At 33.3% G+C, this 16,666-nt stretch overlaps 1 protein-coding gene across 3 annotated transcripts in view; it reads left to right on the top strand.

Moving 5' to 3' along the window:
* The first annotated feature begins 656 nt into the window (after positions 1-656).
* LOC6542498 (eukaryotic translation initiation factor 4B) overlaps positions 657-16,666 on the top strand; it is a 35,190-nt gene continuing 19,180 nt past the window's right edge. The window contains exons 1-3 of one of the 3 annotated variants that reach the window (XM_026983523.1): positions 658-789; positions 1,096-2,241; positions 8,827-8,861. In XM_026983523.1, coding sequence (XP_026839324.1) covers positions 777-789; positions 1,096-2,241; positions 8,827-8,840 — 1,173 coding nt within the window. In that variant the 5' untranslated portion in view covers positions 658-776 and the 3' untranslated portion in view covers positions 8,841-8,861. Of the gene's footprint in view, positions 790-1,095; positions 2,242-8,826; positions 8,862-16,666 lie in introns of those variants that run through there. The other 2 variants (XM_001970919.3, XM_026983522.1) reach the window with 2 other exon arrangements.

Genomic DNA, 16,666 nt, shown 5'->3' with positions numbered 1-16,666 from the left:
TCTCTTTGTTCTTCGTATATTTAGTAAGAAATTTCTTATTATTATATTCTATTTTATCAAAATTATATATTCTGTCAAGTATGACATACAAGATTTTAGTTATCTACAATAGGGCTGTATAAATGTCCATTTCAGATGGCGTATTCTATTTATATAAGGTTTATTTCTTTTTTTCGTGGTTGAGGAAACCAACAAAACCAACAAGCATTAGAAAATATAAATTTAAATTAGCGCGGTTTTTATAATTTTTTAAAAGAAAAACGCATAATTTAATTTAAATCAAATCCTTATAATATAGCGTCAGGCAATGTATAAAAACATACACGTACACACTATTATGGAAAATAATTCATATATACAATAAATGTATATGGTTCGTATTATGTTTATTACCACATTAATGAAAATTATATATAAACACATATTTATGAAATCATTTATATTAGGTATGCGTTACTAAATTTATAATATTATTCTGAATTTTAGAAATTGTACATTATAAAATTAAAATATAATTGAAATTGATGCAAGGTTTTTGTTGACAAAGCATAATTTCGGATTGTACCCTATAATAAACAATTGTAAAAATAAGAGGCATTTACTATGATGTGCTCATTTCTATATGATGTGCTCTTTGGGACTTGGATATAATCGATCTGTCAAAATCGTGCAGTTAAGCCCGAAGTAAATATCGATAACAATTTAAGGAAATTGATTTTAATAGTTTTGTGCATTCGGTAAATTATCAAAATTAACGATTGGAAACATTGGTTGAAATGGCTTCCGCAGGTTAGAAATTTTTTAATATCTTTGAGTTTAAAGTTATAAAATTTTGGTTTATGATTGTTGAAAAGTTATTGTATTCAATGCGTATTCATTTGTATTGGTCCACATGGTTTTTTTCTTGACACGTAATGTAACACATGTCCGCATGTATATGTTTACACATGCATATGTATAATCTTACTTTTCTTAATACCAGCACCTTACACGTATATTTTTTATTGTTTTTATATAAATTAATTTTCACGGGTTATTTTAGTCTATTTCTGCATATGTTTTTAAATTAAATATTTTTAAAATAATTTTTTTTAGGAAAAAAGGGAAAAAAGAATAAAGGAACTGTTATATCCTTGCAATCATTTCTGTGTAATTCTGATGCACCAGTCGGAACAACCCAAGTCTCAAAGAAAATTCGAAATTTAGATGGCGAAGATAGCGATGATGGAAGTGGTACATTGCCGTTGGTTTATCAGCTTCCAACCGCTCCGAGGGCAAATCGAATATTTGACGATAATTCTATTCCTCATAAAGCCCCATTTATTGCTTATATCAATAATTTACCATTTGACGCAAATGAAGATGACCTCTACGAATTTTTTGACGGTATTAATTTAATTTCGCTGAGACTACCTAGAGAAGATGGCGAAAATGGTCGCTCCAGAGGCTTTGGCTATGTTGAGTTGGAAAATCGTGAGGATTTGATTCATGTACTTAGTTTACCAGACCCCTCTATTAAAGGTCGTCGCATTCGTATTGAGCTATCGAATGAAAACGACCAGCAAAGCCGACAAAAAAGTAATAGGCGGTTTGATGGCTTTGGTAATAATGGAGATAATAGAGACTCTGGAAATTGGAGGCGAGATAGTCAAAATAATGGAAGTAGCTTTGGAAGTTCTTCCCATTTTGAAAGAAGCTTTAATAGAGAAAGAAAACCTTTACCAGAAAGAGAAGATGCGAATACTCCTGGATCTTGGCGCACCAACGCTAGACCGCCATCTATTGATTCATCCCCTACGCGGAGGGAAGTTGACCAAGTATCAGAAAAATATCGAGAAGGTCGCGGCAGAACAGCAGATCGATATTCCCGTGAAGATACATCCAAAGTTGAAGAAAGGCCAAAATTGAATTTAAAACCACGAACTTTACCATTGCCAGAAGTAAAGAGAATTGACTTTGAAAAAAATGATGTTGATGAGGTCAATTTGGATAAACAAGGCGGAACTTCATCATTAAACGTTTTTGGGTCTGCAAAACCGGTAGATACAGCAGCAAGGGAGTTGGAGATTGAGCAAAGATTGGCTCTCGCTCGAAAACAGGATAAAAGTCGCAGAGAAGAAGAGCTTTTAAACGAAAAACTTGCCGAACTCCAGGTGGATAAAAATGATAATGAAAGTGCAACAGTTAGTTGGCGCAGGAATCACGACTACAAGGAGAGCGACAAAATTAATAAGTGTTCAGGTAACTAAAATCCAGTTATTTGTCTGAATGTAAGAGTAAATGCGATGATTTAATCGGACATCTAAATAAAAAGCATAAGGTTTAAAATAAAACAATAAATCTTTATATGTCAGAGAAGGAAATATACAAAAATACAGAAAATAAATAAATAGCGTTATTCACATTTACGACAAGTCTCTGTTGCCATTAAGTTGGAAGCGTAAAAACCTGTTTTAAACACAATAAATAAAAAAAGAGAGAATGCTATAGTAGAGTTCCCCGACTATCAAATACCCGTTACTCAGCTATAAGGAGTGCGATCGAGAAATTTCTTCATTTGCTGGAAAAACATTTTTTTAAAGTGTGGGCGTAACAGTTTTTTTTTTTTTGCAAAATCGATAATAAATTTACAAAACTAACAAAAAAAAATAATTTTTCAAAAACCTTGCGGGCGTGGCAGCTTTTGGTCTTGTGGACGATGGAAAAAGTTTTTTTAGGCAAATCTTTAGAAATTTACAAATTAAAGAATATCAAAGCACTCAAGCCGAAATCATTCTTTATCGAAGATATGTGTTTATTTACCAAGCAGTATGTGTAAAATTTGTGGACGATGAAAAAGTTTTTTTTAGGCAAATCGATAGAAATTTACAAATTAAATAATTTCAAAACACTCAAGACGAAATCATTCTTTATCGAAGATATGTGTTTATATACCGTAGTTGAGCTCCGGTGGAACAAAAAATGCTTTACCAAGCAGTATGTGTAAAATCTTAATTAACTTGTATGATTCTACTAATAAATTTTGATTACCACAAATCATTAATTGTATTTTCATATCGAAAACTAAAAGTCAGTTCTTTGCACGTTAGATACATTCTATGTATATAATGTGCACATATTTTAAATTAAATAATATTATTAATAATATAATAAATAATATTTTGATTAAAATACTTAATATAGTTATTGCAGTTATTTAATATATTTTACAAAAAAAAACAATTTTTTCTTATATGCTTAGGACGTTTAGTTTCTGAAAGCAGTGCCGAACTACGGATGTCTCCATTCCATATCCTATCACTCACCCTCTCCATTTTTCCCCAGCTCTCCGCTCCAGGGCATCTGAGCTAGGCTTAAGTTAATTTGCATTTACAATTGTAAGCATTCGCACATCGCGGAATATATAGAAAAGTTTTCATCAAATTCCCAGCGATCATGCTACCTCCAGCCCATTTTGAACGTTCAACCGAAGTATTTTTTCGCTCTCGGATTTTCTCAGGAGATTGAAACATGGGGGCTTGTATTAGTTCCAAATATTTGAATTTCTAAGCATATCATACATTTACAACAATATAACATAATATTTACAGCAAAACTTAAATCCTTCGTCGGTCTGACCATATTCATAATTATGCATAACTAAGATATTATTTATATTAAATAAATTTCCAACTATAGATTCGAACAATAATTAATTTGTAAATCATACATCGTGTACAAGTGTGACCGCAAATGAAAATGATGAATTATATTTTATATTTATTGTATTATTCTTTGTGAAAATTTACATAGATTAATGTACATCATTTATGTTGGTTCCTAAGTTCCAAGTTAATAATTAACTAACGAAACTAATTTTCATGCCAATTAGGTAAAACAAAATTTGTACATCATAAGTACACCATAAAAAAATTACTTTTTGTCATGGCACCATCTGCAAAGTCTGCTTTAAATACATGTAGTACTGCATTCAAATATGTGACCAATTTTGGACACAACATTAAAAGACTCGGCGTACTCTTATAAATACAATAGTTGTTTAGGCAACTGGGCCGAATTTTTGTCGACATCCCTAGTCTTACCACTGTGAAAATGTTTTTTAATTTATATGCCAAAAATTATTATAATTTTTTTAGCACGTGCATAAGCTCATTTTCATACTTTCAAACGTCGCAAGCTGAATGATAAACTATCAGTTATTCTAACATGAAGTAATTCGTGAAATGTATTATTAATATGAAGTACATCATCCCAGCATGAACAAATTGGCGATAGGTTCGTGCATAAGCACATTTTCATACTTTCAAACGTCGCAAGCTGAATGACAAACTATCAGTTATTCTAACATGAAGTAATTCGTGAAATGTATTATTAATATGAAGTACATAATCCCAGCATGAACAAATTGGCGATAGGTAACATTGTGATTATTATAGCCGTTACTCGTAAAGTAAAAGGGTGAGAAATATGTAAAGGTATGTAAAAGAAAGCATTTCCGACCATATAAAATTTATATATGTAGCTCAAGTTTGTTTTTAAATGATGCCATGCTCACTGCCACGTCCACACTTAAAACATCTTTTATTTTTTTTCATTTAATATGCCAAAAAAATTTGAAAACTTCGCACTTCCGCTAGCTGAGTAACGGGAATCTGATAGGCGGGAAACTCGAATATAGCGTTCTTTCTTGTATTGTTTTTTTGGTTCGTTGTCGTTACAGGCGTGGGCTGAATGTTTTTGGCAGTTCAATAGAAATTGACAAGTCAAATAAAGTAATACACAAAATTCAAACCATTTTTCAAGTTATGGGTGTGATAGTTTTTAGCGTCTGCGGTGGTCTTCTGAAACAAACGTGCGTATTAGCTTTTATAGTTCCAAAGATCTCAACTTTCACGTGGACAGGGTGATCCTGATTTCCGCAGTTGAGCGAAGGAGAAATTTAAATATTTGGTTTTGATCATATTGATTCTTATTTGGTTTCTGACTTCTAAGCGAACGGTGGAAATTTTTTGCCAAAACCAGCCGTGGTTTTTAATAAATTCTTGATCTCTATTTGTATATTATTATAACTATTATTATAACTCAGTTCTGTGCATAATTTAAAATAAATTTATAAAACCTTTTGAGTTTCTTCTGTTTTGTTTACTCTATTTTGTAAGATGACTGTAGTGCTGTTTGGTGTTGTTTTTGTATGCACAGAAACTGCACTGTGCACCCGCTCTGAAATCACCCAAAATGAAATCATTCATGCGCCAAACTAGCTTCAAGGGATTGATAAGCAGTTTTGACATAGCAAGGATAGTTTTTGACGAGCTGGTGATCTCCTTTCCTTGCAAGACTCGCCACTAATATCCTTAAAGTGTCAACAGGATCAACAAGACTTCGTTGCGGATTTAGGTGTCGATCCCTGTAAACCCCCAAACGTTACTAAGATCGGAAGCTTTCAAGATAACTTTCCCTACGAGCTATTTTCATCTAGCTTTTTTATTCCCTATTTTCCGCGACATGAAAGACGATTTTGTTTGTAACGATTTTGAATTATTATGGTTTATTTTTTGTTTGTTCCAAGAGATTTTGCATCGATGCGCATATGCATAAGTAACGAAAGCGATTGATTCGAGCGACTTAAATGCAGAGCGAACAGCATATCGCTAACCCAACGTTGCAAGCGCGAGAGAGACGTGCTTAGATAGAACGCGAGAGAGACGAACTTAGATAGGGAAAGATAATCGCACAGCTGATGTGCCTCTAATGTTGGCAATGAAACCCGACATCAGTAATGTTTATTTTTGACGTAGATCAATATTTTAATAGTGTCTTAAATAAGAAAGAACAAAAATTTGTTTATCTTATCAATCTCAGTGCAAGCACGACGGCACAGTTATAAGCATACACATACAAATGCACTGCAAAGACATCGACCGCTATTTTTCTCAAGAACTACATATAACATCTTATTAGGCAATAGCGTGTCCCACGGCTAACCAACCAAGGGGCGCTGCCGTGTATTGTACGGCTCGATTCGCGAAAAGATAGACGGGATATAGCAAACAGTAAAGGAACAAGAAAATATATAAATATTAGTAAGATCTAATTATGTGTTAAAAAATTTAGTCCTGATCGCTTTAAGAGTGGCAGAGAGTGAGAATTAGAGGAATGAGGATAGTCTATTATAAAAGGTCATAACTTTACGCTTGGAGCCATATAAGTTTACTACGTTATCACGGCATCTAGTTTGAAAGAACATACATACATAGATCGGATTGCAACTCCGAATGGCAAGAAATGCGCGGCATTCTGCCGGCATAATTTAACATCGTCTGCGTATTTAAGTACACGCAAGTAAGTACGAAGCAAGTAAGCTTCAAAAGGTTAGGGGTTGTAATTAGTGTTTCATTATACAAAGGTGCTGCAAATGAGGAGTGATACAATTTTTAAAAAGATAAGATAAGATAAACAGTGAGAGAACAGAGAGAATACTATAGACCCCGACTATAAGATACACGTTACTCAGTTGGTGGAAGTGCGAACAAGAAATTTCTAAATTATTTGGAATATAAGAGAAATTGGGGAAAAAAATTTAAAATAAAATTTTCCAATAGTTTGGGTTTGACCAAAGACCCTAGAATGAATAATAAGATGCGTAACGGCCATACATTGGTTTTGCACTATGCAGCCACATTTTTGGTGACGGCAATAATTACTCTCTTCCGGCTCGCGTAAAATTGAGAGCATAAAAATCTAAAAATAGAATTCACTTGCTTGTGTGAGTGAAAACAGTAAACAAAAAAGTGTGCATGTGTGCGTAGTTGTGCTAGAAGACGATTTTCGGTCCGAAATCAATTTTGATCTAAGCAACGAATTTGATTAATATTTGGTCAATTTCATTGTAATATGAGCTAATAAAATATTATTTAAAAATTGATGCCCTGACTATTATTTTTTTTTAAGAAGTTTTAATATTCTTTAGTTAAAATCGCCGCTCGAATTAGCTACCGTTTACATATATTTTTATTATTAATTATCTGTAATATATGTAATTTTTGGTACCCAGGGAACACAACGGGGAGGCCATTACAATTGTAATAGGGTCGTATATTTATTTGACCTTCGAACCGACTTGAAATAATAAATGTTAAACATTAAAATATTGCCATGTTCCCCAAATAAGCTAGTTTTCTAACTATAGCTTTTCGATATAATTAGCTCCTTTTTTTTAAATTCATTTTATTAAATTTTTGTACTATATATTTATATATTATGTATATATTTATTTTTAGTCGTAACTAATTTTTCATTTATGAGATAGGATGCAGAGTTTTGCTTGCTTTTTTTGTATATCAATTTAAAATATCAATTTTATGCACATAACAGTCATTATTTGAGTGAAACCATAATGGGAAATCGCTACTTTCATTTGTGCACTTAATGCATTGCTCTACAATAAATTGTTTTATACACCGTTGTTTTTTATTATTTTAAAAAATATTTTTAATAACTTTAATGTGTATTTTGCAGATATTAAAAAAAAAATCAGATGGTGCCTTTAGTTTTCCGAAGTCCGATTCTATCGAGTAGTTTTTCTCATGTATGAAAAGCTCAGATGGAGCTGTTAAATGCTCGCTTCCTTTTAAAATAACCGATCTGCATTTATCGCAACAGGATCTCTTAGCAATATATCCAACAAAATATCTACTCAAAGTTAATTCAATGGGTACATCATTACACAAAAATCATCCATATTTTGGTCAAAGTACTTCTCATTGCCTTGTACAATTTCTGAAAATGATACAGAATAATCTTGCTGTATTTCCTTTTTTTCAACGCAAGGCTGATATATAATTGAATCGAACTCTATTGGCAACATAACATCATCATCTGATTCGCAATTGCACTTTTGTGAAAATTTAAAAATGTGTAGGGATATTAGTTTGGCAATTATTATATTAAATTCGTTAAATGAAGGATTTCTACAGTTACCACATTTTGCTCGAACGCACGCAAATCTATTTTCAAGGGGATCCTGGTTAACTCCTCTAGTTAAAAAGAAAAAATGGTCCGTGTGGTCCCTAAATATATCTTTGACGAGTCCAAATATAGCTTCAGTAGTTTGGATCAAACCATCAAGACAATATATACTATTCCCGTGGTATTTAACGCTCCTTAGGTATGCATTTCCTTCAGTTTATTCCAAACAGTGTTGTTAAGTTGAAGCGCACATTTCATGGGGTTTTTGTCAGTTAAAACTCTGCTATTCAAGCGATCAAAGTAATCAAAGTAAACTTTTTGGACAAATGCAGCAGTTGAGGCTGCAACTTCGGGACTATTGCGATGAAATTGCAATTAATTGCCGCTGCAACAGTGTGACTAAGCGTCTGAGTTGCCAGACATACCCGCATAAGCTCAAATCTAGTTGGATTAACGTGACTTCGTGTTAATTTAGTCATTCTCGTTACTGATTTCTGATCTAATTCGTATACCTCTCGGATGACATCAAAGTCAACAAGTCCGTCAGGGGTTTCAAAATTAGCTTTCAGAAAATTATTCCTTATAGGCTTGAAAAGATGCGGATTGTCATAAAACATATAATATTTTTTATTATTAAAGGTAAAGTAAGGTTTCTCATTGGTGACTTCAAATAGTGAGGTACATTTTCTATTGTTACCTCCTTGATCATAAACTAGACCCCTCACTTTGAAACCAATACTTTCAACAATACTAATTTTTTTATAAATAATTTTTTTAAGCAATCGCCTTTAATATTTGTTTCGGGGACGAAATAATTTAATATAAATTTCCATTTTTTTAAAATACTCCCAATAACAGATACGCAAATGTGACTTCCCATTTTATTAGAGCGATCAATTAAATGCTCTAGTCCATCTATTAAATCAACAGATACATTGTAAGTAAGGTTTTTTTTTTATTGCTACTTCATCACAAGTTAATATGCATTCAGATTCAGATTCATTCATTTCTTTAATAGTTTCGTTAAGGGCTGAGTACAAACATTCGTTGTCTCCCGGCTGTAATTTTGTTATGCTGTTCCACTTTTGTAACGATGATGGACTGGGAAAATTTAATTTATGCGAGTCCCTTAAAAACGTATATGTTGAAGTGGAACTGTAATATATGCTCTAGAATAAGCTCTAAGAAGCGTTTTCGCCAATATTTTTTCATTTCCCGTTAAATTAATTTTTTCAATTTGAGAAAGTAGGTTTTTTTCGGACTTTGATTCCAACCTAATTACCTTTCGTTTCAAATTTGAATTTTCTCTTCTCAGCATTCTAATTCGAATTTGTCTTTCATCAGACAATTTTTTATAAGCCAAATATTTTTTTTTAACATTTTTAATGTTTTTGTGTTTTTATGGCACTGACGACTAACTTCACCAGGGGACTGTGAACGAAATCTTTTTTGTGGAGGCGATCTTACAGCATTGAAATCTATATCATCATTTTTGCAACTCTCATATTTAATTTGGTTGCGATCTGGAATTGTTCCTTTCCTTAGATATTTTACTCCAATATCATCTGGCGAGAAATGATCTTGGCATAAAATGATCTTGATGCAGTGCTCGCCACAAAATCTTCTGTAAACTGTCACTTTTCCGACCATTTCATTAAAATTGTTGGATCCTTTTCAGGATCGCGCACAGATTTCTGACAGTGGGGAAGGCTGCACTTGTTCCCACTGATATTTGATCTTTTTTTGTCGGCCATAGCCAATTTTTTTACATAAAACAATTAATGTTAAATTCAAAAGTTCAAACCTTTATCAAAAAGCATCAGTATTAGCACAACGTAATATAGGCGCGACAAATTATGAAAATATGTACACTTCTAAAATTTTTTTTTTATTTTGTACTACTTGGGACAGTAACTTATCGCACTTTATCGCATATTGTGCTTTAATAAATCAGAAAATCAATTTTTTTAAATTTAAAAATGCGTTTATATTATTATAATTTGGAGAAACAGTAGCAAACGAGGAGAACTATGTATTTGTCAGCTTTAAGCAAACGAATTAAGAGGAACTAAAAGAAGAACGAATACATTTGGCGCGCTTTTTTACCCACCAAAAATTGCGAGGTTTTTACAAATATCAAATTAGAATATAACAGAAACATTCAACAAAATAATATTTGCATTTCAAATACTGAAAATTGATAATTTACAGAAGTATGATTATTTTTTTTACTTGTTTACTAGTAATTTGTACTAATAAATATACTAAATAGTTAAAAAACATCATATGCAACCTGTGCACTGCAAAATTGAATTCTTGAGGCAGGACCAGCGCACCCAAGAATCACTAACTTCAAATATATTTTCCACGTCGCGAGCTAAATACTCTAACGACATATTTTCTAGTATAAAGTAATTTATTTAAATAATTCGGTATTATTATATACATGTATTCACCTGTTACTATTTCTATGATTTATTTAATTAATTATCATGTTAAGGCAATGCAAAATTAGATTTTTTTACTTGGTGGCAATCGAGTACAGATTGAAAGTCCACAAACTTCTGAAGTGAAGGGCATATTTTGTCAAATTTACAATATATGAGCATACGTGTGCACACATACAGTGCTCGGCTGTCGCTGTATGCGTACCAGAGAGCTGCTGGCTCTAGAACGCTCTCTCTCTGGCTCTTGAACAAAAATTCGAGAGAGCCTGGAGCCACTTCTAGAGCCAGCCGGAAAAAATCGTGTGCAAAAAAATCGTATGGCGTTACGCATCATATTATTCTAGTGTTTTTGGTTTGACACTTTTGGGCGGCGTGTGGACGTGGCAAAAAGTTTTTTGTTTGCAAATCTATTAAAATTTTTAAGATATATAAACAAATGAAAAAATATCAAAATATTTTTCAAAAGTATGGGCGTGGCAGTATTTGTCGGTTTATGGGCGTCAGAGTGGGTGCGGCAAAATGGTTCAAAAAAAGTGCGCTGCGTCTATGTCTCTGGAAGTTTTCTAGCTTTTATAGTTCCTAAGATCGAGATGTTCATACGGACAGACGGACATGACCAGATAGACTCCGCTATTGATTCTGATCAAGAATATACATACCTGATATGGTCGGAAACGTTTTCTTATGCGAACTGGAACTTACAGTGTACGGTATTTATACGATAACACTGATTATTAAGAACGGTAAAATCTTAACCGAGCACTTAAATATTTAGAAAAGATATATTGAGAGCCAGTATCTATATTTTCTATAAAGTCTGTACTTTACATAGGTGTGTCAAATCTTTATTAAAGCAAGGAGGTTAAAAAAGGCAAGAGTTAAAAAATCAATTGATTGCCGTATAATAAAATTTAAGGCATCCCCCATTATTTCGCAGGAGTAAAGATCGGACCAATTAAATCCAAAAATAAAATTAGTTTTCCTCAGAAAGTTAGCCTTGCGAAAATAATAATATCGTTTGGTTTACTTCTGTTTTTTTTATTACGGTAAATGCAAAGACAGTAGAATAAAAAGATGCGTAACGGCTATACATTGGTTTTGCACTATGCAGACACTTTTTTGGTGGCGGCAGTAATCGCTCTCTCACCGCTCGCGTAAAATTGAGAGCATAAACATATAAATTTAAGATACGAATTTGATTAATGTTTTGGTCAATTTCGTTGTAATATGATCTAATAAAAAATTATTTAAAAATTGATGCCGTGACTATGTTATTTTAATATTCGTTACATAAGCCTTTATTTTGAATAATTATACAAAATCCTTTATTTTGCACTACTTAGAACAATTACTTATCGTACTTATATTATTGTGCTTTACTAAATCAGCAAAAATCAACTTTTATTGAATATAAATGCCGTTATATTATTAAAATTTGGAAAAATAGTAGCAAACGAGGAGCTCTATGTATTTGTCAGCTTTAAGCAAACGAATTAAGAGGAACTAAAAGAAGAAACAAATTTCGCGAGCTTTCCTACCCACCCAAAATTGCGCGGTTTTTCAAAATATCAAATTAGAATATAACAAAATCATTCAACTAAATAATAGTTGCATTTCAAATACTGAAAATACATATATTTATTTACTTTGATACTAGTAATTTGTACTAATAAATATACTAAATAGTTAAAAACCTTTATATCCAACCTGTTTATTGCAAAATTGAATTCTTGAGGCAGGACGAGCGCACCTTAGAGTCAATAACTTCAATAACTTCATATATATATAATATAATACATAATATAATATATGAATACTCTAACGACATATTTTGTGGTATAAAGTAATCTATGAAATTAATTAGGTATTATTATGTATATTTATTCACCTATTACTATTCCAACGAGTTATTTAAATATTTATCATGTTAGGGCAATGCAGAATTAGAGTTTTTTACATGGTGGCAATCAATTACAAATAAAATACACGTAGATTGTAGATTGAAAATCCATAATCTTCTGAAGTGAAGGGCATATTTTTGTCAAATTTACAATACATGAGCATACGTGTGCACACATACCGTGGTCGACTTTCGCGTACAAGACAGCTGCTGGCTCTAGAGCGCTCTCTCTGTGGCTCTTGAACAAGCTCTACAGCCAGCACAACAAAATCGTATGGCTTTACGCATCTTCTTATTCTAATGTCTTTGGTACATGTGTTGATTGTCACCTCAAAAGTTGGATGATAAGTTTTGAACAGAAACACACTATCAGGACTTATTACAAGAAATAGATATAATAATCGATCAAGAGAGTTTCGAATGTAATTTACTTTCGAGAACGATATATTGAGCAAGCCGTCATCAAAGTAGTGCAAGTATATCAAAATCTCCTAGAACTACTAATTGGTCCCTATCGGGCAGCTTATTTGAGACGGATTGGATAGCGCACAAATGATTTACATATTCTGGAAATTCAGAAGACGGCGGAATGTTAGAGCACGTAATACACTGCGCGACAACCGATTAGCACATTCTAACCTATCAGTTTAAAGGAAAAAACCTCCCTACTCTGAATATTTTTCATGCGTATTATATTTTTCCTATTATTCTGTATAATTTTCGCTCATTCTAAGTATAACTGTGAGCTCTGGAAGTGTACCTTTAGTTTGCTTTGCTTTTTTCTTTGAAGTGCGACAAAAATGTATGCATGTTTTTTGCGACAGCCGATTAGCACATTTTCGCTTTCATGTCACTTTTTGCGTGTAAGCTGCCTTGATTGGGTGTTTACGTTTATTATTTATTTATTGGGACTAGTTATCAATAAAATAAAGTAATAATGGGCAAAGGGAAAGCGTTAAACAGGTCTGAAAAAGGCAAGATAATGGCTTACACGGAGTGCGGGAGTTATAGGTCAGGGTGGTCTCTTCTGACTAATTCCTTCTAGTCCGTTTGGTCTAAGTATTAGTGTATTGCACTCCAATCCAATATATTTATAAGATGGTTTGATTCTTGTTTTTTAGGTATTTATTTGAACAATAGATGTGGTTCAGTCGCTCGTCAAACTCAGACTGAGAACTGTACAGAAGAATGATATTATATATTCATGTTTGGTTGTTATGAATCTGCTGACCCAGCGGATTTGGTGAATGCCTCCGTTTTGCTGAGCTGTTTCCGCCCACAATGTTACACTATGTTGCAACTTAAGAGGGCGGACGCGCTAACAGTTCTGGCGTGGAGGTTTAGGGGGCGGGGGAGTAGACGTCGAGACTGTTGACGTGGTAACTCCTCCCCCCTTAGAATGAAGTATAAAATAATCAGGATGACACTCGATGCATATGTCAGGAATCGAAGATCGACCGTAGAATCCTTGACTTGAAGAATCTTGGCCTTATTTTCTTGAAGGTGTAATGCCATTTTGCTTAGGCTTTGATATTTTATTGTTGTATTTATCGAAATGCTCTTTGTCGTTGGCAATGATAATTTGATCTTTGCCTTATAAAACAATTCGGTGTCATCGTACCTGGTTCCTTCCAAAACTATTGAACAATTTATGTGGTTTATGATCGTGGTTCCTTCAATGAGGAATGGTTCTCCGCAACTTGGTTCAACTCTTGTTTGGTTTTTCCTGATCGTTATCATCCATTGTTGCTCCGGTTCCACCACTGTTTCGTTTGTGCCCATTTTTTGGACTTCGCATACAGAGTTCATTTCCTGTATAATTTGCTTTACGCATTCCTTGTTATCCATATTGTTTTCCGCTGTTCTCGGGTCGCAGATGTATGTGCCGTGTATCTTCGGGCATTTTTCTTCAAAACTTATCATATAGTCAAATCTTTTATCATATAATATATACTTGGTAGAGTGAGAAATTTAGTGCCATTAATTGGTAGTTTAATTAGGTTTGAGAGTGTGTAAGTGTGTTTATCAAATATAGGAATTTGTATGTGAAAAATGATTTGTGTTTGATTGGATTCTGTCTCTATGTTGAGTAGTCTGTAAATATGCTCTTCTGAACTGATCGAAAAATTTTGATATTTAAAGATTTGTGCTATATCTCTTAGTTCTTCTGTGGGCAAAATGAAATTTGTAATTTAGCCAACAACATGCTTTCAGCTATTTCTTGCATGTGGGTCTGTAAAATGTCTATATTATTACTTATTATATTTAGTATTTGTAGGTTTTTAATTTTCCTATCTTCTAGTCTTAATTATTTAGATATACCATTTTTAAAGTTGTTTATGTATTCCTCAATTTTTTCCTGTTCTTTGTTGAAATGGATAGACATATTGTTCAAATTTACAATTATGTCATTGGTGTTAGTTATCTGTTGCCACAGGTTTTTGTTAATACTTTCTTCATTTTCAAAAACTCTTTTAAATTTAGTGTCTATTGTCCATGCGTCTTTCGCATCCATGTTCCCAGTTACATTCTTAATAACACTACCCAGACCGTCGATTAACCCTCTTTTTTTTCTTTGGTTCGGGGTCAAGGACTGAATTTGTTCTATTTTCCTTTGTAGGGGTGCTCCTTGCTTCTCCCAGTTTTATTTCTGCTAGGGGGGTATTTTCCTTAACATGTTGAACATAGAGCAGTTGAGCTGATATCATGTATAATCTGTAATGATGATATTATTTATTTTTATAGTTTTTATATTATATATTGTCTCGTCTAGTAATTCTCTTAATTTTTAGATTTGTGTAATTTCTGTTTTATAGTTGTCACTCCGTTATCACTATTTTATGTTTGGTAAATCTAGGCGTTAGTTTATTCCTTCTATTTTCCTTTCTGAAAAGTGTCTCCCTCCTGTACCGGTTTTGGTACTACTCTGTCCGCAATTAGTTTGTGAATTTTACTTAATTTTTGTTTCTCAAAATCTTCTTTGACATCTGCATACAGTTTGGTTCTAAAAGTGTCCATTTCTCTCAAGTAGGTTTGCTGGCTATCAGCCTTGTAGGCCTGTTCGAAAATGTGGGTTCGTCCTGTAAAAACTTCATGTGGCGTTAATTTTGTGGTTGAATGGATGGCGTTATTATATGTTATAAGGGTTTCCGCTAAAATTGAATCGAAAATTATCCTATAGATTTCTGTCAGAGATGAATGTAGCCTTTCTACTGGGGCATTGCTACTGGACTGTTGAAAAGAAGTTATGTGTAAGGTTATTCCGTATTGGTTGCAGAGTTCTTTGAAAAGAATTCCCTCGAATTCGAGGCCTTGATCGCAAACTATTGTCTTAGGGATGCCATGGGTCTTGAAATAAAACATCACGTGCTTAGTAATATTAATGGAATTTCGAGATGGAATGGTGTGAGAATTCGAGTTCCGAGAATTCGCTGAGGGCTAGAATTTCGAAAATTTGTCCAATGCTGTTAAAATGCCTAGCGGTTTGTTTGGTGTATCCGTTAGTTGAAATATTAATTTTTGTGGTTGTGTGTCATATTTGAGGGTTTGACAAATGTCATATCTATTTATAAACTGGGTTGTTTTCTCTTTCAAACATGGGCAGTATACATGTCGCTTGATGTGATTAAGGGTTTCGTCGATTCAAATAAGTATGGTCGAAAATACTTTAATGACCATACTATTGTCAGTAGTTTTTTTTTTATGGTGGCATAATGTGTTTCGGATTCTGACAATGTTCTGCTAGCGTATTCTATTGGTCTATCATTCCCTATAGTTCCCTATAAGTTGGATAAGCCGAATGGCATTCGGATAAACTCGAAATGTCCGCCTACAGCAGAAAAAGCTGTCTTTGTTCTATCGATAGGTTCTACTTCAATTTGGTGATAACCATTTGCTTAGTCTAGGGACGAAAAATACTGGGCTCTACCTAGTTTATCTAAGATTTCGTTAATTTGTGGCATTGGGTATCTATCTTTGACTGTTTTGTCATTTAACTGCCTGAAATCTACAACTAGTCTCCACTTCTTTTGGTTTGAGGCATCCAGTTTCTTGGGAACTAGGAAAACTGGAGCGCTCCAGGGTGAATGGCTGTGTCTAATTATGTCTTGCTCTAGAAGTTTATTAATTTGGTCCTTTATTTCTGTCTTTTCTGAAGGGTCTTTTGTGTACCGGTACAGCTTAGGTGTTCTAATCGTAAGTTATTGTTTGTCCTTATCTTGGTGTCGGAGTCTATATTACCATAGTCTTTGCTGAATAATTCTGCTTTCCGTTTTTCTTGTTGAAGTAATTTAATAGTGAAATTGGGTGTAGTTAATGTCTTACATGGTATGTTTGTTGTCCCTAGGATTTT

The sequence above is a fragment of the Drosophila erecta genome, unplaced genomic scaffold, assembly GCF_003286155.1.
Source record: "Drosophila erecta strain 14021-0224.00,06,07 unplaced genomic scaffold, DereRS2 tig00000305-arrow-arrow-pilon, whole genome shotgun sequence".
Lineage (NCBI taxonomy): Eukaryota > Metazoa > Arthropoda > Insecta > Diptera > Drosophilidae > Drosophila > Drosophila erecta.
The sequence above is the reverse complement of the archived record's forward strand: the minus strand, read 5'-3'. Positions and strand labels throughout refer to the sequence as shown.